General features: G+C 42.9%; 1 protein-coding gene across 8 annotated transcripts in view; it reads right to left on the bottom strand.

Annotated features, from left to right (window-relative positions):
* Positions 1-23,310, bottom strand: part of C1H11orf24 (chromosome 1 C11orf24 homolog) — a 45,153-nt gene extending 21,843 nt beyond the window's left edge. For 2 of the 8 annotated variants that reach the window (XM_053285360.1, XM_053285361.1), the window contains exons 1-2: positions 22,833-22,936; positions 9,695-9,745 (exon numbers count right to left, since the gene is read on the bottom strand). Coding sequence is in view for 2 of the 8 variants with exons in the window: in XM_053285355.1 (XP_053141330.1) it covers positions 9,695-9,745; positions 22,166-22,220 (106 nt within the window). In the remaining 6 variants the exon portion in view is untranslated. Of the gene's footprint in view, positions 1-9,694; positions 9,746-22,165; positions 22,762-22,832; positions 22,984-23,192 lie in introns of those variants that run through there. The other 6 variants (XM_053285355.1, XM_053285363.1, XM_053285357.1 and 3 more) reach the window with 6 other exon arrangements.
* Positions 23,311-23,657: the final 347 nt, after the last annotated feature.

Here is a 23,657-nt window from a genome sequence, read left to right as displayed (position 1 = left end):
ACTTTGTGGATAGACAACTTTGTGGTTGTCTACCACCCACCCCACTTTTATGCCCCTAGGTGCTCCACAATAGGGGATATGGGCTGGTTCGGGTCCCATTATACCCTATGAGAAAAATTAAAAATATTTCAAATATTCATAAAAAATCATAGGGGTGTCCAATTGCTTTGGGGTTTGCATGGTTGTTGGCACCCATGGGTGCTCCACAATAGGGAATAATGGGCTGGTTCGAGTCCCATTATACCCTATGAGAAAAAAATAAAAATAAATTTCAGAAATTCATAAAAAATTGTACGAGTGTCCGATTGCTTTGGGGTTTGGGTGGCAGGTACCCCTGGGTGCCAGCTACCATCCTACCAATTTCTGGATGTCAGAACCGGTTTGAATCGAACCACCCCCTGGTTCGGTTCAAATTCGAACCTGTAGCTCGAACCTGATGGCTGCTTCGGTTCGAATTCGAACCACCCTGGTTCGAATTTGAACCAGTTCGCACATCGCTAGTGACTTATGCAACCCCCAGTTGGGTTTAACAAAAATTGTTTATCTGGGAGCAAGATCTCAAAAACCTATATCTCATTGAGGTGGTAAACATGTGTCTGGACTGCACCACTTCAAGCTGCAGGTGAGGGCCCCATTATTGAATGTTCCTCTATACTAAAAATATTCCTACACATAGAAAAGTGGCATATGAAGGAGAAAGTTAGGGTAGACCTCTTCACTCAGACTTTTAATTTCCTCTGTGGAAGGAATATTTTTATATGGAGAAGGATTCCATCACATGAGCCCTCACCTGCAATCTGAAGTGGTACAGTCCTCCTGACACCAGTTATCTCAATGAGAACTTGGTCCAAGTGAGGAGGCAACACTGACTGACCCCACAGATAATATATTCACCATAATGCAGAAGTACCATTTAGGTTACATCCAAAGCACCTCTCGTGTAGCAAGTTCTCTAATCTGTCTTATGAATAGTGTCACTTTCTTTCTTTGTTTATACAGCAAAAACTGGTTCTGTAGATGCAATGGATAGCTGACTGCACAAGAATACTAGAAAGCAAAATACGATTAACCATTTAGGTAATGCAAATATGTCCTTAAACTACACTACTAGAAAACCAGAGCCCTTCTCAGCAACTATTTTTGCTGAAAGGTCATTTTGAGAAGGAACCGGGGGAAGGGGAATAAATGAACTACCGTAGGACCTTCCACATCTTCCAGAGATTCTGTTGCAATAAATGCCATTACCATCACATTCTTCTAACTTTTTGGTTGGCAACTGTGGGGGGACGGAGCAGGGGTATAGTACAGGGGGGACACGCAGGGACGGAGCACCACTGCTCTCTGGCTGTTGAGGTAGGCATGGCCATGGGAGTTGTCATGGAGAGCACCTGCACTTCTGAATTTGCAACTACACCACTGGGAGGGAGGCAATACTATGCAGGAGGTCAGATTTGGCCTGGGGCCTCAACCTGCTGACCCCACCCTAGAGATCTTTCTTAGGAATGATATATGAAGAAACTCAAGTATGTAGTACTCTGGGCTCCTTGGAGGAAGAGCGGGATATAAATGTAAGAAATAAATAAATATGTCCCAGCCAAACTCTGATAACATTTGATGCCATTACCCCAAATTGAACTAGATTCTCTAAAAGCCCAGTACAAAAGCTAGGTACAACTCTTTATTAAAGGTAAAGTGTGCTGCCAAGTCAATGTCAACTCCTGGCATCACAGAGCCCTGTGGTTGTCTTTGGTAGAATACAGAAGGGGTTTACCAATGCCATCTCCTGCATAGTACGAGATGCTGCTTTTCAGCATCTTCCGGTATTGCTGCTGCCTGATCTAGGTGTTTCTCATAATCTGGGAAACACACCAGCAGGGATTTGAACTGGCAACCTCTGGCTTGCTAATCAAGTCATTTCCCTGCTGCGCAATTAGGTGGCACATCATACTTTCATTCTTTTATCTGAATCTTTGGCCAAGTAATGCAATTTTCTTCTTCTCTCTCAGTGTGGGAAACAGGATGCTGGACTAGATAGGACTTGGGCCTGATCCAGCAGGGCTATTCTTATGTTCTTAAAGTTCTGGTACATGAGGAAGAAGTTTGAGATACTGCATTTAAGTTGCAATCATGGGCACATTTACTTTCATAAATCTCAAAGACTGACATCCAGACTAAGTTACTCTAGGGGAGTAATTGATTTCAATGGGTGTTCCATCAAGTAATTTAGTCAGGGTTAGGTTTTAGTTACACTCACTATATGATCTCCTGTTGGCTGGGAGCACTTTAGGATAAAGAAGAAAAGTCCTAAGGAAGGTGAAAATGATACAGAAGTAGTACTAGCAGTCAGACATTACTGCTTCTGCACTGATTTTCAGGTGAGCAGTTTTCCTTCCACCAAGCATTACTGTTAACCTGAAAATCAATGCAGTAAACATTTGGTACAACTCTGCTTAAATAGGAAAAGAAGCAGACTGCATAAGAACTTTGCTTTAAATTGAAGCTTTAATGTTACTTTACAACTTTGCCGTGCCTAGATGTGCTAGGAACTTTGCAATACTTTAGAACGTATCCACAACATTTAACTCGCAATTGTTCGCTAATGCTGTGAAAGATACACGTCACTCTATTGTTGCACAAAGCAGCTGATGTTCTTGTAGCTGAAGAACTATCCTTCATGAAGCAAGCTACAGAAGTTCAACCTGCTATATCACCATCTTGGTGAACATCTCGTTCTTTTACCACATATAGGATGTATTGATGCCAGTGTAGATGAACTTATGATGACTGAGAAGTCTTTAAGTGGGTACACAACGAAATCACCCCACAAATCTTGCCCTCATCATGCTGCTACATTCAACAGTTTTGTACAATATGGCAACCTCACATTTAGCGAGGGCAGCCATATATGTGGAACAACGTTTATCATGCTGGTGTACTAATGCGATATCCTGAATTTTTACATCATGCTGCCACAATGCTATAACTAGCATCATGCTAATGTCAGGGGTAATGTGCTCCATACACAAAGCCTGGCATAATAATCCATATAAGCCCATTCCACAATTAAAATAAAAGTCATCAGAAAAACCTATTTCTAAAAACTCTCCTTATTAATTAGAGCCTAAGTGATGCTTGTAAAAAACAAAAACAAATAACTTTTACAATATGCCTAAACATAAGCTGCTATTTACAGAAAGCTCAGCTGTCATGCGTTAGGCAGAAAAGTACAAATAGTACTCAGACACCTACTGTACATCATGTTTATCCTCTAACAAGCCGCATGTTTTGTTTTTTTAAAATATTTTATTGGCTTTTCAGTAACAATACAGAACATAGACTGGAAGGATAATCTGTAGCCTAGGAAATGGTATTAACACAGTCGCGCCCTGTGACAAAACCAAACCCTCCCCCCACCCCAATCAAGTCCAAGTACCATAATTCACAAACTGTTCAGTATACAAAGGCTGATAAAGATAATATAAAACTAAAACCTGAACTAGAGAGCAGTTTACTAGGAGAAAATAATTTTTAGTTTGTCCAAGGTGTTTATGGGATCTTTGTCCTGAGAGACATAGTCCCAATAAGGTTGGAATCTGGAATAATACTGTACACCAGCATGTATTTTATCATATTTTAAATTTGCTGATATTTTGTCCTGTAACATCAGTTGTCAGATCTTAGAAAGCCGGCTATGGATGGGAATATGACCTTTCTTGTTTCAACAGTGACAAAAAGAGAGCCTAGCAGCGGTGACAAGCAGGGAGAAGAGTTCTTTCTGCCCTCCAGGTATTAAATCTGGAGGAGGTAGATCCAGTAAGAGATTGATAGGTAGCACAGGGAAACAAATTTGAAGGATGGCAGAGTTGTGAAAATGGACCCAAAGTCCGAATTGCTATATGATGAGACTCAACCATCTCATATGCAAGAAGGAACCTTTTCAGCTGCAGTTCTTCCAGCAAGTAGGTGATGCATTGGGGAAAATTTCTGCCAGTCTGGCTGAGGTCATATATGTCATCTTGCAAGAACCTTAAGAGCAGGTTCTTTGGTATTCAGGGAGGAGGAAGAGTATGATGGCCAAATCTTTTGCCATGTGTCTTCCGGTATGTTTGTATTGAGATCATATGCCCTGTTAATTATTATAGCAAGGGTAAATTTTATAGCTGATGTTTCACGAAGAGAGATGAGCGGGAAGTCCACTTCTGTTTATTATGTTTGTTATGAATGAATATTATTACTGTTAAAATCAATAAAAATTCAACACTTGTTGCAATTGGTTCATCTGTGTCTCTGTTCCTTTTCAGTCACAGTGTTTGGAGTGAGGGACATAGAAATATATTACTACTAGAGGACTTTGCCTCCTGCCTGGTTTTTCCACTCCACAAAGTATCAGCAATGCATACTCTCTATTGTATTCTAATTTCAGCACGTTCCCTCAGTTCAGCTATTATAAGAGGCCATGCTGCTACTATCAGAGCTCCATGCCCAGCTGTACTAAAAACCTGGAATGTATCTGCCTGTAACTTGGGGTGCAATGTCCTGGCAAAAGCAAAGTATCTAAGCAAAGCAGAAATGTAAAGGCTGAGGGGTGGTCCTTCTCACAAACCCTAGCACATATCAGCCTGCACTTTGGGGGTTCCCTCAGGAGGGGATTCATATGTTCCCAAGCATCCAACTAAAGCAAGGATTCAAGTGATTTAGCAGAACAGAAGTATGAAAGGGGAGGACGGGCAGAAATGGTTTGCCAGCTTCGCTGAAAACCTGGTACTTTTAGATGAAATGGGTGTGGTAGTAAGTCCTAACAAGGGTCCAGAATCAACTCTAAGAAAGGTCTACCGTGCCTGAAAGTTAATGCCACTTTGACTTACAACAACAAACATCTCTTTGTTTCCCATTATTTCCTAAGGGCCATTATATCCTGTGGGATGATGCATCAACATAAGAGCAGCCTTGCTGGAACAGACCTAAGGCCTATCTAGTCCAACATCCCGTTTCCCACAGTGGCTCATCAGATGCTTCTGGAATGCCCACAAGCAGAATATCAAGGCATGCCCCCTGTCCTGCCACTGCTCCCATGCAACTAGTGTTCAGAGGCATCCTACCTCTGTACTTGGTGGCAACCTATAGCCATCAAGGCTAGTAACCAGTGATAGATCCGTTCTCCATGGATTTATCTAAGCTGCATTTAAAATCATCCAAGATGGTGGCTGTCACCACACCCCATGGCAAGAATTCCATAGTTTAATTATGCACTGCATGAAAAAGTACTTCCTTTTGTTTGTCCCAAATCACCTGGCAATCAGTTTCAGGGGATGACCCCTGGTTCTAATGGTTCTATCTACTCTATCAGCCCATTAACACTGCACCAAATGATACTATCCAGACTGATATTAATATAAGATAATGATGCAATAATTGTTTGAGCAGATCAGATTCAGTAATTTCATCTGTGTGTAACCCTATCCAGAACTCAAGGAAGAGTGTCATAATACTTTTTATAAGGACCAACTAAAAATCACAAAGCAGTGAGCAAGCTTCCTTTTTTCTCAGTGAACAAGCTTTCTTTTTTCAGGCTTTGAAACTCAAAAGCGAGCACATAAATACTATGATTGTGCCCATTTGGATATTTTCCTGATGGATCGATATGGCTGCCTGCGTTTTTAGAAACCTTGGGTTATTTTTGAAGTTTATATACATGGCAACACTATATAAAAAATATTCCTTCTGAGTAGGAGTTTAATAGTTTGCATACAGTGTGCATTTTAAGGTGCAAGTTCACCCCAGATCTAATTCTATCAGCTCTGCACAGTTTGAGGCTTTAATTCAACTGTGTGTGTTTACACTTATTTTTATTGTACTTTTTCCCAATCAGTCCAGAAGAAAAAAGGGTTTTAGCAAGAATTCTGGAGTGTGTGGTATAATGTTTCTCATGCTGCCAAAGTGGTATTAAGTGAAGTGATCACAAAAACTGAATGTTTTCTAGGACAAAAGCTGCTGAATCACAAAAGTCTTTGTGATTCATGAACACAGAGCACCAGAGTCCTGCAACAACACAGCATATATGTATGGCAGTATAATAGGCTAATGCACACTGAAAGGTCACTAGATCCAACTAGCATTACAATGGAAACCAATATTTAAATACACTTGATTAAATGTCAGATGAATTTAGCAACCAATGCCAAGTACCTGTGCAGGGGTAACAGTTTCCTTTCAAGTCTCTATTGCTTCTCATGAAACATGCAAATACAAGACTGGAAAAAAAAACATAAGACACCTGGAAAATCATCTATGCACATGCATGCACACACACTTTTTGAAACTTATAAATTTGGCTTAAAGAGATCATAGATGGAACACTTACCCCATGCCAAAGTGCAAGGATGCATGCTTTAAATGTCTTTTATGGGCCATGTTTATGTTAATACTTAGCAGAGCTAGTCTCCAATGAAATATTTTTTGTGGTCAAACCATCCATTTTGCCTCAAATTAAGTTTATGAGCAGATTTAGGGTTAGAATGCATTGGTTTGAAAGCTTGCAAATTTTTAAGCCAATAAAAGGCTGCCCTTTTAAAGCTAGATTGTCAAAGACTGTCAATACAGAACTATCAAGGGCCTTATTAAAGAGACCAACACAATCTCAACAGCAATCAGTTCTACTTCTTGTGCCAGCTGGAAAATAAAGACACTCCCTTATTTTCTGCCACTAAAGTATATGTCAGGCATATATGATCACTTTTTGAAGAACCAATTCCGTATCAGTTACCTCTGCTAACTAAGCAAAGAGACACCTTTTGAAGATACCTTTTAATTCCTCTTGCTAATTATCTTAATTAGCAAGGGGAGAACAACGAAACCTATCCAACTCCAGCACAGCATCCCTCAGGGTGTCTACCTTATGTTTCTTTTTACATTGTGAGCCCTTTGGGGACAGGGAACCATCTATATATTATTTCTTTTTCTATGTAAATCACTTTGAGAACTTTGGCTGAAAAGCAGTATATCAGTATTTGCAGGGGTAGTAGAACAAACAATTTATTTTTAATAGTGGTGAAGAAACAAAAATATAATCTACAATACTGGCCTCCTTTCCTGCCAGACGAGCAAAAGACCTTTACAAACTATCCAACATCATTCAAGCAAATCAGGTGAAATCAATAACATAAGGAAAATACTATATACTAGTATATACTATATAAGAGTATATACTAGGGCAGGGGTGGGGAACCTTGGTCCTCCAGCAGTTTTTGAACTACAACTCCCATCATCCCCAACAAAATATGCACTTTGATCTTATAGGTCATTTGTAAAGATAAAGAATCATGTGGTTATTGCAAGCCTTCCCACCTATAACCCAGAAAGAAAATTGTTACTGTAGTTCATCTACTCATATCCTCCCACCACTAGGATTGCTACAGGCAGTTCAGACCATTGTCACATGCTGCAGTAAGACTGCTCAGTGGAACAGATATGTTGGCCTCGATATTTCCTTTTGCTATATTGACAATCATTTTCTCATGTTAGTGGTGCATCTTGTATAAACAAACCAATTTCCCTGGCAGATACAGGCGGGAAACTGGCAACTGTCAAATGCACAAGGGCAGTTTTCCTTCCAATTACAAGCAGCAGTGAAGGAATACTATATCCCTTCTATTTGCTATGTAAATCTTATTGTTATGTAAACTGATCAGAGAACTTATTTTTATCTAAATAATAAGCATCTGTAGGACATCAGGGACCTTGAACTGGAGGCACCTTCAGTGGGGTCCAAGCATTTTTCTCCCTGTCCACCATGGCCGCAAAGGCAACTGCTAGCCTGATCTCCACTGCACAGCAGTCTCCCCCTGGAAGATGGTTGCACTACAGGTTTAAGTCCAGTGAGGATCAGGAGACACAAGGAGCCAATAGCTAGTCCTATAAAGCTGATGATTCTTGTCTAGGATGAGCAGAAATACCACCCACCTCCGTAAATTCATCACCTTTGCAGGCTACAAATGTGGGAGGAGGGGCAAGATGTGAATATGAGTGAAAATTTCACCCGACTTACTAGCAGTGACTTGACTCATCCCACAGCTGTAGGTCACTTGTTTTTAAAGAAGAGTCTTCTGTTGTTCTTCCACTCCAGACAAGAAACTTTGCTTCCTAATTCTGCCCTCACTCCAATCCAGCTTCAAGACAGATACCATTAAAGTGAGGGCAGAATTAAGAAGCAAAGTTTCTTGTCTGGAGTGGAAGAACAACAGAAGGATCTTTTAAAAAAAAATGCAGCCAGCAACAGCAGGGAGAGCAATTGAATTGGCAGCAAAATTGGTGAGGCGGGGATGCAGAGGCACGGGTTTCATGGAACCTTTTGTCCCCTCCCAATTTGAACTGAAAAAGCCCACTGACTTTTGGCTCAGTTCTACTTCTGTCCTGGCTCCTCAGTCTGAGCTGCTCACAGACGGACTCCCTGCTTGACTCAATGCTGAACAGTTTAACTCCAGGACAGCAGTCCTGACCATACCGAAGATGGATAAGGACATGAGCTCACACCAATTACAAAGAACAAAGTTCTGTCCAAAGTGTACTCTCTCACAGTACTGCAAGTTACTTGGTGTTCCCCTCTCTCTGTTGCTGATGTAGGATCCAAAGAACCTGGATCAGTGAGCAGAAGGAGAAAAGATGCGAGTGAAGGATGTTGTGCAGCTGCACAATGTCTCAGAGACTGTTACACAGTATGAGAAAAATGAATAAGGAAGATACAGGCTATAGCTTATAAATTCTAGTGGGCCATAAGAAGAACTTGAAAAGAGCTTGTGTAAACTAATGAGTTTGTGTACACGTCGCTGGATCTGGGGTCGCATTTGGCACCCACTGCTCTTCCACTAAGTTGGAAACAGCCCTTCCATGAGCAGAAGAGTCTGCTCACTAGCAAAGCGCACCTTTTGATCCAAGCCACTGTGTGGAAAAGAAGTGAGAGACCTCAACCAGCTGGTACTGCTATAGGCTTCTGATGAAGAGTGACAGTAAGGGATTGAAGACACTCTTCAGAGAGCTGGGATTGGCCATGGCTCCCTGTTGAAGATACACTGTGCATGAAACCCAGGTTTGTGTAGTGTGCAAAAGTCCTTAATGCAGATGCTCACTCCAGTCCTTCTCAACCAAAAAACTGTTTAACTCAGGAAAGTAGAAATTCCTTCTAGTGCCTCCGAGTATGCCTGAGGATGCCTCTGAGTACCAGTTGCAGGGGAGTAACAGCAGGAGGGAGGGCATGCCCTCAACTCCTGCCTGTAGGCCTCCAGCAGCATCTGGTGGGCCACTGTGTGAAACAGGATGTTGGACTAGATGGGCTTTGGGCCTGATCCAGCAGGGCTGCTCTTATGTTCCTTTAAGTACGGAACATACTTAAGTACGGTTCTCTTTAAGGGAGCACATAGTGGACCCCAGGCTTTTCCTGGACTGTTGATTTCTATCCTGCCTTTCAGCCCTACAAGGCCTGCAAGGCACTTCTAATTAACACCACACAATAGAAAGTTAAAACCAAACAAACTAATATACAACACAGATAATACTCAAAGCAACAGAAAATCGGGGAACAGCACAGATTTTAGGCACCTCCTTCCTATGCATGTGTGCCCATGATTGCTAACAGTTTATCAGCACTCTAGAAACAAACCCGATACAGAAAAGACATTCAGCACTCCCCAAAACAACTCACCACATAATGTCTTGCAAAAAACATTCTCACTTGCAAAAGCAACTATTGGCCCTGCAACAGAAAAACAGCACATATTAACCATCCAAAAAGCCACAACAGAAAGCTTTCAGACTCTGCAACTCAGAATAAAAACATTTTCCTGCACTTCAGGCTCATTATTCAGCATGCCAGTTTCAGAGCCGTCTCCTGATGCTCATTTTAAATGCCTTTAGTACAATTATTATTTCATTATTAAAGGCTTTTAACACACTTGCTGAATGCTCTTATACAACTGGCTGGTTTAGGCGATGGTCAGTGGCATTAAGGCTAATTGTTATAATTAGAATAAGTATTTATTAATTCCAAATGTATCCCTATAAAACATTGCATTAGTCTTCAGAAGCAGCCTCAGGCTATAATTTTAGATACAAATAGTTAGGAAAATTAGTACAAAGAGATGGAGAGGCAAGGTGGACAAGTGTTTGTAGGACACAGAGTCTCAATCCTGAACTTGCTCGCACTGAGCAAGCTCAACATGTTGCCAGCACACATGAGATCTCCACAATCCATACATACCTCAATCTGTGCTAGGGTCCTATCCTCACTGGGGCCATGGCCCAATAATGGATTTCGTCAGTCCCAGCAGCCACAACCACAACCGACTTTTTCTGGCCAGTTCAGCCAGCCAGAAGAAAGGACATGCCATGCCACAGCTTGCTCTTCCCCTGATCCCCTCCTCAACTCACTGACATGCTATTGGCTCCCGAATGGAGGACTCAACTCAGCTTCTGACAAGAGTTCTCTTCATGAGAACTTCAGAGTGGTGAGCAACATCTTACCACATGATTGGCTGATGCTCAATGACATCATTCCCCTCACTGCTGAGCCTGTCAGTCAAGCTGAGGGAGAATGGGCTCAGCATGAGCACTGAGTCCATTAGTCACAAGGAGAGGAGAGAGAGGGTCAGGCCAGAGGTATATTGGGGAGACCTGGTCCACAGTTGTTGGCTGCTTATTTGACTTTCCACCAACTCTGGCAATTGTGAGGGTCATAATGCTTGGCTGCTTGCATATTATACAGGTTTTTTTTATTTGCCACCAAATTTGGCAGGATTTACTTGTGACAGTTTCAAACCTTTGAGCTGCTTGCTATAGCCAGCAAATTGGTTATTCGTTCAAAGTCCACCATTAAAACCTTCTCGACATATCCAAATAATGCTATTCTTGGCTTTTTAGAAAATGAGAAACTAGTAATATCTTATTTTCATTAGGACTCCTCTGCCCCCTGCAAAAAATAAAAAAAGAGTGTTCATATATGGGTGATTCCAAAACAGGATATATGAGCATCCTCCATTCTACATTTCCATCATCAGTCATGGTTCAAATTATAGATGTGTTTGAGTCAAATCCCAACTACACTGAACTTTCAAAAATATTAATTACACTAATGAGGCCGTTGTTCCAAAGTCATCCCCACTGTTCCTCTTTTAATCCTTCCTCTAACACTTTATTCCACTTTCTCATATAATTAGCTGGTTTGTCTTTCAGTTTCTGCAGGAGTGCATACCATTCACTAGGTAGCAGGAGAGAGAAGTGATTGTGTGGGAGACAGGAGCTGGATAGGACAGGTCTTCTTCCTACCTTGGTCAAATGAACATAAGAACAGGCCTGCTGAATCAGGTCCAAGGCCCATCTAGTCCAGCATCCTGTTTCACACAATGGCCAGCCAGATGCCGCTGGGAAGCCTACAGGCAAGAGCTGAGGGCACACCCTCTCTTCTGCTGTTGCTCACCTGCAACTGGGATTTAGAGGCATCTTGCCTCTGAGGCTGGAGGTGGCCTACAGCCCTCAGACTAATGGGCATTGATAGACCTGTCCTCAATGAGTTTATCTAAACCCCTCTTGAAGCCATCTAGGCTGCTGGCTGTCACCACATCTTGTGGCACAGAATTCCATACGTTAGTTATATGCTGGGTAAAAAAGTACTTCCTTTTTTTGGTCCTAAATTTCTTGGCTATCAGTTTCATGGGATGACCCCTGGTTCTAGTGTTAGGCGAGAGGGAGAAAAATTTATCTCTGTCCACATTCTCCACACCATGCATGCCCCAATATGCAACAGTAGGGGTGTGCACAAAACTGATTTACTGTTCTGTTCCAAGCTTGGAAAGGAATGCTAAATCTGTGGAATGTTCCACTGGAACAACTGGTCAAGTCAGTTGTTCCAACAGAGCAACCTCGTTCCATGCCGGAATGGTCAGAGTGCCATCTTGGAATCCCAAATGGCACTCTTTTGGCCTCTGTGCATGAGCGGCGGCCATTTGCGTGGTGGTGCTTACTATGCAAATGATGGCCACATGTGTGCAGGGGCCAGAAGAGTGCCATTTTGAATTCCAAAATGGTGCTCAGAATGCCCAAAATGTTCTGACTCAATACAGGCCATTCTGTTACAAGCTCCAAACACTTGAAATTGCCCATTTCAAGCCAGAACATTCCTACCACAGAATGTTCTGCACATCTCTAAAAAACAGCTATTGATTGAGATACTCATGAGTTAAGCTTTCCAGGAATACCAACCATTTCCCCCCAGGAGTAGCAGCTTTTCACTGTTTATTGAACGAGAGCTAAAGTGTGGGGTTCCACAAGGCTCCATACTGTCTCCAATGTTTTTTTTAACATTTACATGAAACCACTGGGAGAGATCATCAGAAAGTTTGGTCCTGGATGCTATCAATATGCTGATGACACCCAGATTTATTTCTCCATACCAACTTCATCAGGAAATGGTATGACCCCACCCCCAAGTGCCTGCCTGGAGGCGATATTGGGTTGGATGAGAGATAACAGGCTGAAATTGAATCCAAGCAAATGGAGGGGGTCTGTAGGGCGGTCGGGATCCGAGAGATGGTTTAGATCTGCCTGTTCTGGATGGGGTTACACTCCCCCTAAAACTTAAGGTTCGTAGGCTGGGAGTACTCCTGGATCCCAAACTCTCTCTGGTTTCTCAGGTTGAGGCTGTGGCCAGGAGTGTGTTTTATCAGCTTCGGCTGATACGCCAGATACGGCCATTTCTGGAGACAAATGACCTTAAAACGGTGGTACATATGGCTGAAACCTCTAGGCTTGACTACTGTAATGCACTAAACGCAGGGCTGCTTTTGTATGTAGTTCAGAAACAACAACTGGTACAGAATGCGGCAGCCAGATTGGTCTTTGGGTTTACCCAAAGGGACCATATCACACCGATTCTAAAAGAACTGCACTGGCTGCCGATATGTTTCCGAACGAAATACAAAGTGCTTGTTACTATCTATAAAGCCCTTAACAGCTTAGGTCAAAGGGATACTTAAGAGAGCGCCTTCTCTGTTGTGAACCCTGTCACCTATTAAGATCATCTGGAGAGGTATGGTTATGGTTGCCGCCAACTGGTTTGGTGGCAGCTCGGGACTGGGCCTTCTCTGTGGCTGCCCCAGGGCTTTGGAATGCGCTCCCTGCTGAAATAAGAATATCTCCTTCTCTGTTTGTTTTTAGGAGGACCCTGAAGACGTACTCATTTCCCCAGGCTTTTAACTGAAATCTAATTGTTAAATTTTAATGTGTTTATCTATTGTGATTTTTATCTGTTTTATGAATTGTAAATGTTTTATATTTTATATTATGTTTTAATCTGTACACAACCATGAGATTTCTATATTTGGCGGTATAGATATTCAATAAATAAAATAAAATATATATATTGCAGTTACCAATGAATTCTCTCATTTCCTCCTCTTATTCCTGTACCATCACATGCTTTTGGACTTATCATGCCTCCCTCTTGCACTGCTCTTATTAGCTTATCGTCTTCTCTATACAATACTGAAACACTAATCAATTTGTTTGTATAGTATCACTCTGTATTTGAGAGACTCCGCACTCCTTTAACCATTTGCTTATGTAGCACTCTAGGTGGCTTTTTAATCCATATGTAGTTCAAAATCAATTTTTGCATTTCTTCAAAGCAGATTGATCACATCCCATTGGAATATTGACAAATAGGAATAAGGATATTCAATTTTTATCAACACTATCCTACCCAGTCATGATATGCTAAGGGCTTGCCAGTAAATTAAGTCTGTTACAACTCAAAACCACTTATGATTGTATTCATTCATCTTTTTCAAACTGTTTTTATCCCAAATCCCTAGCTATGTAATAGGGAGGGATTGTTTTCTTTACAATACCAAATATATCAGCAGCAAGCTCCTGTGCTATACTAGGGGTTATATTTATGTCCAGCTGCTCTGATTTTCCCCCATTTGACCTTGGATTCAGAAATTTGACTAAAGTGTTTCAAACTCTCAAACAAAGCTGAATTTGAACTTTCTAGTTTTGACAAAGTCAATGTTATATCATTCTCATATAGTGCAATTTTCTATTGTTCTTCCCCCATTTTGATTCCATTAATCTGTTTGTCTTCCCTTATCTTTATAACCAAGGCATGGCTCTGTCATAAAGTGGAAAGTAAAGGTGAAAAGGGGCACCCTTGTCTCATACAGGGGCAGAGCCACTATTGGGCAAAAGGGTTCAAAGAACCCAGGCCGCCAATGGGAAAAGGCCACCGAGCCCCACCCCGGGCTCCATAGGAACCCAGAGCAAACTCCCCCCTCCCACACCCGGGCAAACTCTTCACCAATTATTTCAGGCAGCTCCGACTGTCTAACAGAATGTTTTCCCCTTCCTCTCCCTCTCTGGAGGAAAAGAAAGGGGAAACATCCTATCAGGCAGCCGACACTGCCTGAAATGACAAGGGGAGAGCTCGTTCAGGCTCTTGGCAGCCCAGGCCATGCCCCTTTGCATGTGACAAGGGGACGTGGCCTGGGCTTCCGAGAGCCCAAATGAGCTCTCCCCTCATCATTTCAGGCAGCGTCAGCTGCCTGATAGGACGTTTTCCCCTTTCTCTCCTTCCAGAGAAGGAGAGGAAGGGGAAAACATTCCATCAGGCAGTCGGAGCTGCCTGAAATAATTGGTGAAGAGTTCACCCAGGCTCTCAGCGGCCCAGGCGTGGGAGTGGGGAGGCTCTCGGCACCCGGGTGTGTGTGTGGGAGTTTGCTCTGGGCTCCTCTGGCACCCGAGCCACGCCCTTGTGTGCTTGACATCACGCACACAAGCGTATTGAAGGAGGCCACCGAGCGAGGCTGGATGCAGGCCGCCGCTCGGCTGGCTCCGTGCCTGGTCTCATACTATGCAATGGGCTCCAAGATAATGCCATTAATAAAAAGTCATTAACAGTAACATCTTGGTATTATAATGCCTGGATCTATCCCAAAGAGTGTCTACTAATCCCACCACTGTTAACACCATTTGCAAAAATATGGAGCACCATCAGCTCACCCCTGGCTTTTCTATAGGAGGACATGAAACAGCAATTCTTTATTTTTCTCTTTGTGCATGGTCACTGTCACTGTTCCCTAAGGCATGCGCATGTGCACATGCTCACAAGTTTTCTTATGTCTGCTCAGTTAATTTTAGATCCCACTCAGGTTGAATCATGAAGGCTCCACTCTGAATGCATGTGCACACACAGTGCCTTGATACTGCCGGCCAGAACAAAACACATTCTGCACAGAGATGAAACAAAATTTAGAGGGACCACTGGTCAACACTTTAAAAAACAAAGAAAATATCCTCTTCTGCAAAACGTTAGCTAGTATAGTTGGATCCTACTGTAAAAACTATGACCATGATATACAATGTGACCATTAAAAAGGCTAAAAAAATATTTTACACATATTGCAGATGATTATTTTCCTAGCTCTGAGTTGTACTGTGGGTATCTGAAAATTACAGTCCAAAAATACCCTGGTTCTACAAAGCAGATTCACAGCACCAAAACACCAGATGGGTGGGTGAGGAAGGATGGAGACCATTTTTAATTGAAGTGCAGAGAAAAACAATTTCACAGAAAATAATAATAATGAGAGAAAGCTCCATTAGCAACACTTGTGCGAAGAAGTCTCTTCAAACTACTGGCTACTTGCTATTGCTACTACCATCCAAGGAAAAAGCAGTATTGCATGAGGTGACCAGCTCTTAAAGCAAATGAGACAAATACCACAAAAAGGGGCTGCATTTGTCAAGTTACACCACTCCCTTGCTCGCACACACACACACACACACACACACAGAGTAGTTACTGAAACAGGGCAAAAAGGGAGTCAGGGTGTACATGAGAATAAAGGTGAAGTGTGCCGTCTAGTCAGTTTTGACTCCTGGCGCCCACAAAGCCCTGTGGTTGTCTTTGCTAGAATACAGGAAGGGTTTACCATTGCCTCCTCCCACGCAGTATGAAATGATGCCTTTCAGCATCTTCCTATATCGCTGCTGCCTGATATAGGTATTTCCCATAGTCTAGGAAACATACCAGCAGAGATTCGAACCAGCAACCTTCTGATTGTGAGTCAAGTATTTCCCACTGAACCACTTAAGGTGGCACCTTTATGCTTATAACACTGCAGATCCCAAGAACAACTGTTTTAAGATGTGACAAGGATGTGACAAGGATTCTTAAATGACAATTTTCTAATGTGCCAAACATCAATTTCAAGTTTTGTTCAGCAAAACAGCTGCTACAGACATAACTTATGTGAACAAAGCACTAGCCAACAGGAGGCAAGCATGGCTCTGTTACAGATTGCATGAAGTTGCCTGTAAGTTATGAATAAGAACTTTCTGCTAGGGCCAGCCGTCACCCAATGAAAATCATCTCAGTTAATCACAAGACTGTTCTTTCATATACATACCCTCTGAAGTTAGTTCGGTTTTTAAAGACACAAAAGTATTAGTTCTATTAGAACTAACAGAGTGTGCTTTCTGCTGCTGTCAACATTGAAGTCACATTAAGGGTTTAGAATGAAATCCATTTGATAGCTTTTGAGAACCGTCCTTGGAAATGGGGCTTGCTTGTCCACTTTTTAGCCTACTCTCTTAAGTAAGCTTATGAGATCACCCGGCTTGTGTGTGTGTGTGTGTGTGTGTGTGTGTGTGTGTGTGTGTGTGTCCCTCTATCAACTTCACAATGCCTGGACAGATTTAAATCAAATATGGTACAGTTGTAGGGACATCTCAACAGAATAGTTTGTGATGTCATCCATCCCAATTCAAGATGGTGAATGTCTGAGGTGCAAGTGGGAACCAATTTCAACCAGAATTAGTACAGTTGTAGTGACACATAGGGTCACCTCAACAGCATGGTTTGTGATGATGTCACCCACGCTAATTCAAGAGGGTGGATACATGAACATTTGAGGTGCAAGTGGGCTAACTTGTGAAGATGGTAATTATCAATTAAGATTATAGTGAAAGAAAAGTAGGCAGATTAGTTCTTACCAGAATTTCTTGTCTTTCAATAACATTTTAAAGGGAGGATGCTTATAACGTGTGTGATCATCATCTGTTTTCAAGATGATGGACTGTAACAAAAATACCCCATCAGGATACCTCATCAGGATCCCATCTCATGTGCTGTGAATTTAGTTTGTATATGACTGCAAACACATGATTTCTAGAGGGATGGTACTTATAGTCTGAGTGGCTGTCATCTTGATTTAGAAAGGTGGATGGCCAGTGGCCAGGTGAAATACTCCTTTCAGGGTCCCCTGGAGTCCCTTTCATGTGCTGTGAATTTGGTTTGTATAGGACTGTAAAAACAAAAGTTATTAGGGAGATATACACATGGACATGGTATCCATAAGTCTTCCTCCTTTGAGAAAGTATAAGAAATATAGCAACTTCTTCATAGGAGATACAAGTTTGCTACAGCCAAACTAAGAATTTCAAGTAGAAACCTCAAATGGAAGTATTAATGCAGCATAACACCTACAAGGAATATTACTTTCACTGATTCCTAGAAATAGAGAATCTGTACTACCTGGCAGAGTTATGTATTCCCATTTGTAGCTCTTCTAAGGGACAAAACAGATGTGATGCATGTTGTTATTATTTATTCGATTTCTATACCGCCCTTCCAAAAATGGCTCAGGGCTGTTTACACAGAGAAATAATAAATAAATAAGATGGATCCCTGTCCCCAAAGGGCTCACAATCTAAAAGAAACATAAGATAGACACCAGCAACAGTCACTGGAGATACTGTGCTGGGGGTGAATGTTGACCTTCCACAACTGGAATTCCCCATCATTTCTTCAGAACGCAGCAAAAAGGGGACTGATTTGGAAGAGGGCTGTGACGTGAGAAGGGTTAGTCTTGTATTCTTCTACTAATTCCCCAGGTTTTCTCAGAGTCAGGTTCAAATGGGAAGGGTAGATAGAACCCAGTATTCCCTCTAAGGCGTGTGTGTGTGCGCGCTCACACGGTTTTTGATGTCCGCTAAGTTAATTTTAGATCCCATTCAGGTTTAATCAGGAAGGTCCCACTCTGAACGCATGTGAGCTCACACTGTTTTGATACTGCCACCCAGAACAAGATTCACTCGGCACACAGAGGGGAAAAATGAGAGAGAACACTGGTAGAACTTTGTACGCACTCTGAGCTCCTTGAAATAAATGGTAGGACAAAAATGTAACAAATGTTAAGTATCATTATAATTGGCTGATACTCAGATTAGTGTTTCAAGTCAAAGTATTGCAGCTGGGGAATCTTCATCAGATCACCCCCTGCTTACTATAAAGAAAATCACAGTTTTGAAATGTGCCTCTTTGCCCTATAAGCAGGTGGTAGGGCCTTCTTAGGTCACCTTAAGTGGTGCAATGGGGAAATGCTTGACTAATAAGCAGAAGGTTGCTGGTTCGAATCTCCGCTGGTACTATATCAGGCAGCAGTAATATAGGAAGATGCTGAAAGGCATCATCTCAGACTGCGTGGGAGGAGGCAATGGTAAAGTCCCCTTGTATTCTACCAAAGAAAACCATAGGGCTCTGTGGGCGCCAGGAGTCGACTTGATGGCACACTTTACCTTTTACCTTTAGGGCCTTCTTCCCAGTGCCACCAACTGGAGCAAAGGCACCATCTTAAATAGTGTGGCAACACATTTTCCCAAGGGATGGGAAAGGTGGGATAGGTCTGCAGCAGAGCAAATCTCTCAGCCACTGCCACCACTGAAAGCCGAGTACAGCACAGGGCCTCAAGGGCAGAACATGGGCCTTTTTATTGCTCTGGTGCCTGGCCACTGCCCAGCTATCTTCTCACAATGAGAATGATCGTGGTTAAAGAGTTAGCCTCAATTAACAAACCCCACAAACTCCCATGGAGTGTTGTGAAAACCTTGATTTTCCATGCTACCTTGGTTAAATCGGTGAGGTTAACGAGCATTTAACCAGGAATCCAGAACAGATAACCAGGATTGGATCCTGCTTATCTGTCCAAGTTAAATGCTGGTTAACAGTGATTTAACCAGGATAGCCTGGAAAACCCAAGTTTTCACAACCCGCTCGGCAGGAGTGCAGGGGGCTCACTGATCACAGTTAAAGAGTTAACTGTGATTGTTCTCATTATAGAAACATGGCCAAAGTAAATAAACATTAATTACCTGACCTCTGTAAGTATTTAATGTGTAGCAAATCCTCACTCCCCTACTAATATTCTTTACCATCTTGTTGCTCCCCTGAACACATTGTTCTAGAGTTGTCCCTGTACCACTTCAGGCTGCAAGAGGGGGGAAATGAACATTTTTGAATGCCCCCATACATTAAATACAAACAAACAAAAAACCACCTCCCTTTAAGCAGAAGATTATTACAGCATGGAGAGCTAGAGCCCGAACCTCTCTCACTGATGTGCTACTTTGCCACCTGCGGGGACTTTCACACAGCATTTCTGATGCTCTCCTATTTTGTACCTATGGGCTGAAGTGGTGTAATCCATTGTACTATCTCTACTTTCTACCACTGGTGCTGCATGTGCAGGCTTTAGTCACTGCACACATCACGATGAATGCACAGCATGAATGGAAACAGAGGGTCATCTCCCCCATCATGCATTTCAGACAAGAACCATGTGTGTGGAGAGGTGTGTCTTTAAAAGCCACACATTCCTCTTTCTAGCACCTTTGGACCTCACATTGAATCATGAGGAGCAAAGAGCACACCACTAACCACAAGTAGCTATATTATTTTTCATAGCCTGAAGGGATTCAAAATACTTTGAAGTTGGAAATAAGGGGTGCAGAGAGATTATTAAGCCCATTCATCTTGTATGTATGCGTAAGTGTGTGTGTACACTAACAATACAGCTTTAGAGACATGCCATTTTGTAAATCAAATATATTTTGGGCTTATTGGATAGAAGAGGATAGGAGTTATTTTTAAAATCAGAAATGCTTTAATGCTGTAATATAAACATTAGAGATTTCTGGCCATTTCAAAGGTCAGTGACACACACAGCTACATAATTACGGATGGGGTAAAAATCCAGATAAACATTCCTGTACTGGAAATGTTTAGAAAACACATCATAACAGAGCATATACATTGGCAGCTAAACTGCTGTTGCCCCCACCCCCCAGCCCTTTGACCTGCACAGATCAGACTGATGCATTTCAGGAAGGTGATCACCCACAATTTACAGATTCCATGAGATAAGGAATTCCTTGGTAAGATGTTCTTAGGGTTTATTATCCTCACTGCTCAAAGGTCCTCTTAAATGAAAAACACAAAGTTGAAAAGGAGACAAAAGACCATTGAGTCCAACCTTCTGCCACAAGTCAGGGTGATTAACATATCAATCCCTCACCCCCTACAGATCAGTTCACACACTCTTCTAGACTCAAGTATCACAGTCAGATAGCACATGCTCTCTGGCTGCAAAATACTGATGATTCAAGCAAGCCAGCCAAGCCATGAGTTACAAAAAAGATAAAATTAATCCAATATACAGCAGAATAGAAGGTAGCAGACAAGGGTTTAGTCTGGATCATATAAAGGCAGGCATTCCCGCCCTTGGGTCCAGAGATAAAAAGCATCACTTGAAGTTGCTAAGAATGGGGTTCAACAAAGGGCAGGGTGAGATATAAATGCAAATAGATAGTTTTCTGTGAACTCAAACAATCCTGACTGTTCTTCAGCCAAATGCAAGCCCAGTGCCCACATTCCTGTGCAGAAATGCAGCCTGTGAAACACCCAATCACAGAAGTAGCCAGCAGGAATTCCCATGATTGCAGCAGCCCTTTTCCCAGCTGCCATAGAAGACATAACTGCTGACTGTACCTGTGTGGCCTCTGGTACACGTGGTACATTTTTCTACACAAGCAAGTCCCTAAGAATGGCCTGGATATCTAAAATGCAAACAAACAGTACTATGTAAACAGGTATTAGTCACGAGTACAGACCACAGCTTTGCACAAAACAGATAGTCACATCAGGAAGATTTTCAGTGACCAGCACAATCAAGGTCCATGCGCATCTGACCTATGCACCCCAAATACACTTTGAGACCAGACTGGAAAGCACGCTGCATCCAGGCAGCAAACACAAATGGCTTGTGAACTGGTCACAGCACATTACATGCTAGATACAGCTTGAGCCCCCTAACAGACAGCCAAGCTGGCAACATAATTCTCCATTTAGAGTGCTAGCCTGTAGTGTAGACTGAGTGAATTGTATCATCAACATAGCAAGAACAATGGTGGCATTTTCCTGCTTCAAGGGATACTGTCTTTCATGCTCCTGAAAGCAAAGGAAAAGCAGGGAAAGAGGCACCAGCTTAAATTGATTTTAAGTGACAATGTTGAAAGCCAGTGTGGTGTAGTGGTTAGAGCTCTGGACTAGGACTGGGGAGACCTGAGTTCAAATCCCCATTCAGCCATGATACCTGCTGGGTGACTCTGGGCCAGTCACTTCTCTCTCAGCCTAACCTGCTGCACAGGGTTGTGAGGAGAAACTCAAGTATGTAGTAGACCGCTCTGGGCTCCTTGGAGGAACAGCGGGATATAAATGTAAAACAACAACAACAACAATATGCCCAGGTATGCAGGAGACGAACAAGCATATGAAAAGACAAATGTGATTCAAACTGGCCTCAGTCTATTAGAATACTGAATGAAAATTCATAAATTAGCATACCTTACTAAATGCTAATGTACATTAAGGTAAACAATACATCACTGCATGCAATATTGCAGGTCTAGGTGTATGATTGCACTTGTACATATGCTTGTATTTATAAACAAACTAATTATGTAGTTTGTTTATAAATACAAGCCATTTCCGATTTTTTAAAAACTAGCACAGAGAAATCTTTCCCTGGATTGTTTATATGAGCTATTAAACTCATAAGTTTTCCTTCACATCTAAAATTCTAGACCATTTTAAAAGCTCCTGAGGCACAGGAAAGGCAAACAATTAAGATACCTTTTTAGCAGGTGATGCTGGCAGGTACCTCTTAACCCACCACCATCTTTGAAGTACTATCATCAGTACTTTAAAAGCCCTACCATTCCACAGGAAAGGGGGGGAAGGGGGGAGATCACAGTTGGCTAAAAGAACATTCAACACCGTACAAACCTGTTATTTGAGATGCTACTTTTAGAGTTGCAGTGGCACACTTTTGAGACAGCATAAGAATGCTCACTCAGCAGCTGCCTGAGCCGCTCTCGGGCCTGTCACCTTTCACAAAAACCTCATCCCTGCCTTCTTTCAGATATGCTTTTGCAACGAGTTTTTAAAACAGAGAAACGCTATTGCGGGCTTCACTGAGTTCGCCTATACCCCTGCAGGGAAGGGAAAGCCCGCTGTGCCAAACTCCACCCTCCGCAAACGCAAGAACAGTGCAAACTCCACCAGGTGTGCATCTTTTCCTCGCAGGCTAAAAGGGGAACACAGCCTGGCCAGCACAGCAAAGCTGAGTCAGAGGGGAGGAGAGACTTCGCAACCACGGAAGGGATGTACTGAAAACCCCTTGGACCCCAGCAGGCAGGATGGAGGAGTCTTCCTGCAGACCGCTCCGGAGGCGCCCCGAGGACAGAGGGGGAGCCTCTTCCGCACACGCCTGGAACTTGGCAAGGCGCACCTAGAACTCAGAGCACTGGGGTGCCGGGACCCCCACCGACCCACTTCTATCCTGCAGCGGCGCAGCCAACCCCTCAAAGCCCTGCCACAGGTGGCAAGGCCGAAGAGTTACAGCGCGCAACCCCACAAAAATGACCCCCAGAGGGAGGGCTGGAAGGATTACCCGCCCCGAGGAAGCCTCATCCGACCTCCACCGCCGGGCCCGCTTGGAAGGAATGCAGCCACCGAAGCAAAAGGAAGGAGAAACGACAGCCCCACCACCGCCACATGCCTCAGCGAAGCCCCGCCTCCTGGTACTCCTGGCCCCACCCATAACCACCTCCCACATTGTCGCCATTGGGCGAGAAGACACGCCCACCACCCGTGGCCACGCCCTCTGGTCTCCGCCCGTTCTTTCATGCTACACAGACGTCATCGACGCGAGCCTGGAAGGCATTCAAAGGTCGGGGTTCTGCTTCGCAGTCACACATAGAAAAAAAGACTCTCTTTCCCCACCCCTTTTCTACTACCCCAGCCCATTCACCAGTCGCTCTGCGTGACGTAAGGTGGCCCCGTGATGCAGTCCAGGATTAGTCCAAGGCAGAAGGAAGAGCTCATGCTCTCTGACAGTCGCTCGATCGTTTCCTCGCTCCTTGCCCCGCCCCTCCGTGACGTCACCTGCAATTCTGCGCTGTCCGGGGAGGTGGGGGAGCATGAGGGTGGACTGTAGTTTCTCGCTACATGAATTACTGGAGACAAATGGCAATGATCGGTTTTTCCGAGGTGGGGGGGAAGAATGGATAGTAGAAAGCAGAAGTATATCTTCACATAACGCAGCTCCTGAATTAATGTTTTGTTTATAATGTTTTTATCCCGCCTAATTTGAATGATTCTGCCTGACTGCTGATGAGAATAACTTTTTAAAATGTTTATAATTATTAAAAATATTACAATAACAAAATCTATCCTCAATCAGACATTATCCAAATTATACAGTATGTTAAGACAC

Source organism: Hemicordylus capensis, chromosome 1 (genome assembly GCF_027244095.1).
Source record: "Hemicordylus capensis ecotype Gifberg chromosome 1, rHemCap1.1.pri, whole genome shotgun sequence".
Lineage (NCBI taxonomy): Eukaryota > Metazoa > Chordata > Lepidosauria > Squamata > Cordylidae > Hemicordylus > Hemicordylus capensis.
Note: the sequence above shows the minus strand (reverse complement) of the source record. Positions and strands in the feature narration are given on the sequence as shown.